Source organism: Chaetura pelagica, unplaced genomic scaffold (genome assembly GCF_000747805.2).
Source record: "Chaetura pelagica isolate M959 unplaced genomic scaffold, ChaPel_1.0 scaffold28, whole genome shotgun sequence".
Taxonomy (NCBI): Eukaryota; Metazoa; Chordata; class Aves; order Apodiformes; family Apodidae; genus Chaetura; species Chaetura pelagica.
In genome coordinates this window covers 1,615,211-1,618,802 of record NW_009954303.1, presented here as the reverse complement: position 1 = coordinate 1,618,802, position 3,592 = coordinate 1,615,211, and the positions used below count along the sequence as shown (strand labels likewise).

Here is a 3,592-nt window from a genome sequence, read left to right as displayed (position 1 = left end):
GGATTTTCTCAGGTGTGCTTCCACACATCCTCTGACACAGAACTAGGTTGAGCATACACCTGGAAGTCCAAACAGCATTAAATTGTATAATTATTTTAATTGTGTACAGTGCCCAACCCATGTTAATACTGCAGCCTGCTGTAGTGGCTGGCTTCATGAGTTTCCTGTCCTGCTAGCATGCAACCCTACACCCCTCTCTGCCTCCTAACTCCACTAGAGTGAATGTCAGTGTCCTGAAAGCTGAATTTTAGAGAGAACATGAACTCAGGACAACAAGGAAGTAGTTCTTGACCCTGGTAGGTTCCAGAAATAGATGCATAACAGCCTGCTTCCACAATGCATTCGGCATCTTCATTTCCAAGTACCTCTTGTAAGAAGGATCTGAAGATATTTAGAAGCTTGCAAGTACAAGCCACAAACCACACATGCAGATGGCAATACTCATGTCAGCCATCACTCATTTTTCTAAAGCTGTTTCCCTTGGAACACTCAGGTGCTTCAGAATTAGGGACTGAAGGTGAGCAAGGAGATAAACAGGAAGAAATAAAAGTCAAGCAAGGAAGACTTAATGCCCAGTGTAGTCAGAGAGCTTGGCAAGGCTGCAAAACATCAACTGGCCACCAATACCCCATGTTTGTGACAGCAGCAGTAAAATGGGATTTGTCTGTATCCAGCATTGTGTTCAGTGATGTTTCAGGATGGAGTGGCCAAGTGACACCAAGCCACACACTACTGTGTCCTGCTAGGTGAGACAGCAGTGCTCCCCCACCAGGAGGAAACTAGGACCTTCGGGCTTTATGCTCCCAAGCCTCTTTATTTCTGTAGGTGTTCCATCCCAAACACTCTTCCTCTTCCTGCACATTGTCTCCATCCCCCACACACACCCACGCACGTGGCTCTGGATCTCCTCATCATGTTCTTCTCGTTAAAAACCCCATTGTTCATTTGTTTGTTTGTTCTCTCTCTTTTTCTTTCTTTCTTTCTTTCTTTCTTTCTTTCTTTCTTTCTTTCTTTCTTTCTTTCTTTCTTTCTTTCTTTCTTTCTTTCTTTCTTTCTTTCTTTCTTTCTTTCTTTCTTTCTTTCTTTCTTTCTTTCTTTCTTTCTTTCTTTCTTTCTTTCTTTCTTTCTTTCTTTCTTTCTTTCTTTCTTTCTTTCTTTCTTTCTTTCTTTCTTTCTTTTCCTCCCTTCCTCTCTCTCTCTATCTCTCTCCTCTCTCTGTCTTTCTCTTTCTCTCTCTTTCTCTCCTCTCTTTTTTTCTCTTTCTCTTTCTTTCTCTTTCTCTCTCTCTTTCTCTCTCTCTCTCTCTCTCTCTCCTTCTCTCTCTCTTTCTTTCTCTTTCTTCTTTTTTTGTCTCCTCTGTTTTGTGTACCCAGGCAGCCCATTGAGTAACTTCTTTGACGTAATTAAACAACTTTTTTCAGACGAGAAGAACGGGCAGGTGAGCCATCCCCCCGGCACGCCAACCAAGCATAGCGCAAACAGCAAGCGGAGCGATTCCGGTTCTAATGACTATGGGTCTAGAGGAGAAAATAAGTACCCTGCTGGCAAAGACAAGGCAAAGATGGTCTCATCAGTCGGCCTACAAGACCAACCTTAAATAAACACATTAAAAATTAACTTAGAAAAAAAAACAAAAAAAAAAACACAAAAAAAGCAAGAAAGAATTAAAGAATCCTCCTTAGCAAGTTAGCCTCTAAACTAGAAGGATGTATATACCTTGCCACAACAGTACAAAAATGTCTATAGACAAATTTTGTATGAAGGAATGACTGTATATATATACATATATATATTTATATATGATATATAATATATATCTCAGAAACAAACACAAAAACAAACAAAGGAAAGAATGAAAATAAAAGAAAGAAAAGAAAAGGTAGCACAGTTGACAAACCCAGTTCACCAGATCTTGGGTTGTGTTTTTTTCAATTGTTTTTTTCCCTCCCTTTTTCAAATGCTTTGCTTTTTTTTCTCCTTTCTGATTTTTTGGGTTTTTTATTATTATTATTTTTTGTTTTCTTTTGTTTTGTTTCTTGTTCTGTTCATGCTCTCTCTGTGTTTCTGACAACACCACTTGTTTCCGCTCTGCTACCAGGAATTATCCCGAAAAGTTAACATGTCAGCCACGGCTTCACCTTCTGTGCTCTGCGGACACTTGTTGACGGAAGGCAACCGATGTAGACTGTCCAAGGACCAGTCCTGTTTGAGGTTCCCAGCCTCCCCTCTCCCTTCAGGAAGTGGGATTCTCCCCCACTTCTCCCTAAACACCTCCCTAATGCACGCCATATTTTTTTTCCCCCTCTCTTTTTCTTTTTTGGTGCTCCACAAGAGAGATCCGCTCAGTCATGGGATTGCAGAGTCTGGGCTGAAAGGAGGTTGCAGATTGTTGGAGTGAAACCTCAACCCTTGGCAACCTCTGTCCGTGCAGGTGAACTCAGCCCAGAAGGGGAGGGTGTGGGGAAGGAGAAGGGTGTAGCAGGAGCGCGGTGTTCCATGAATCCAGAGCACGTTCTCATCAGAAACCAGCCAGGAGCAACTCAAAAACTAAGCATTGAACCAAGACAATATTGGGGAGCTTCATCATGGGATTTTCTTAACCTTCTTTTTCTCCCTGCCACCTTTTCCTTTTCTTTTGCCGCCTTTTTTAAATATATATACATGTATATATGAGTGTATATTTCTCTATATATATACATACATACATACATATATATATATATATACACACAAAATAATTGTGGTTTTTGTTTTTGTACTGTATCATTTTGCTTTTTGACCTGCTGGAAGGGGAAAGGAATAAACTTAGGAGGGAGAGGGGGTTCAGTTAATAAACACATACAAACAAAACATTAAAACTTAGGGAAAAGGCAACTTCTGGTAGCAAAGAAGAGGGACAAGACTCTGCCAAGGACTGTCTTTCCCACCACCAGGCACAGTTGCTGCTGCTGCTACTGCTGCTCCTCCTTTGACATCTTCCTCCCCACTTCCCTGTCAACTCCCTGCCAATGTGCCACCATGCTGGGACCTTCTTCAACCAGCTGGATCCTCCACCACACCCTGCATTTAGAGGCAATTGTTGTGTTGCTAGTGCTGCATTGATATCAGTATTATTATTTATTTAAGTTACCAGTTTCATATGTTGGCTTGGATGATTTTTTTCTAAGGAAAAAAAAAAGGAAAAAAAAAAAGGAAAAAAAAAAAGAAGACTAAGCAGAGGAAGAAAAGAGACTTATCTTGGGTTTTATTTCCTGTGTGTGTGTGTGTGCAAATCACTGGCACTTAGTTCATCAGAGCAAGAAAAGGTGGAGTCAGGGCAATGGGAGACTTAATCACAAAGCTACTGTAAACTTTAAAAATTACTGCAAGATATTTTTATAAAATTTTTGTTTTGGTTTGGTTTGGTTTTGAAGGGGACAAGGGTGGGATTGGGTGGATGGGGACCTTATTTTTTGTGTGTGTTTCAGTTACCAGGTGTTGGTTATTTATATATATATATATTTAAAAAATAAGCTGTTAGATATATCTTCTGTTTAATAACTGTGTAGAGGCAACATTGATTCTTATTTATTTTGGGGAGGAGGGGGAAAAA

General features: G+C 40.3%; 1 protein-coding gene across 3 annotated transcripts in view; it reads left to right on the top strand.

The window, feature by feature from the left end:
* BRSK2 (BR serine/threonine kinase 2) overlaps window positions 1-1,922 on the top strand; it is a 320,793-nt gene extending 318,871 nt beyond the window's left edge. Inside the window, exon 19 of one of the 3 annotated variants that reach the window (XM_010003894.1) lies at window positions 1,422-1,922. In XM_010003894.1, the coding sequence (XP_010002196.1) occupies window positions 1,422-1,597 (176 nt within the window). In that variant the 3' untranslated portion in view covers window positions 1,598-1,922. Of the gene's footprint in view, window positions 1-1,373 lie in introns of all 3 variants that reach the window. The other 2 variants (XM_010003893.1, XM_010003892.1) reach the window with 2 other exon arrangements.
* The last annotated feature ends 1,670 nt before the right edge of the window (window positions 1,923-3,592 follow it).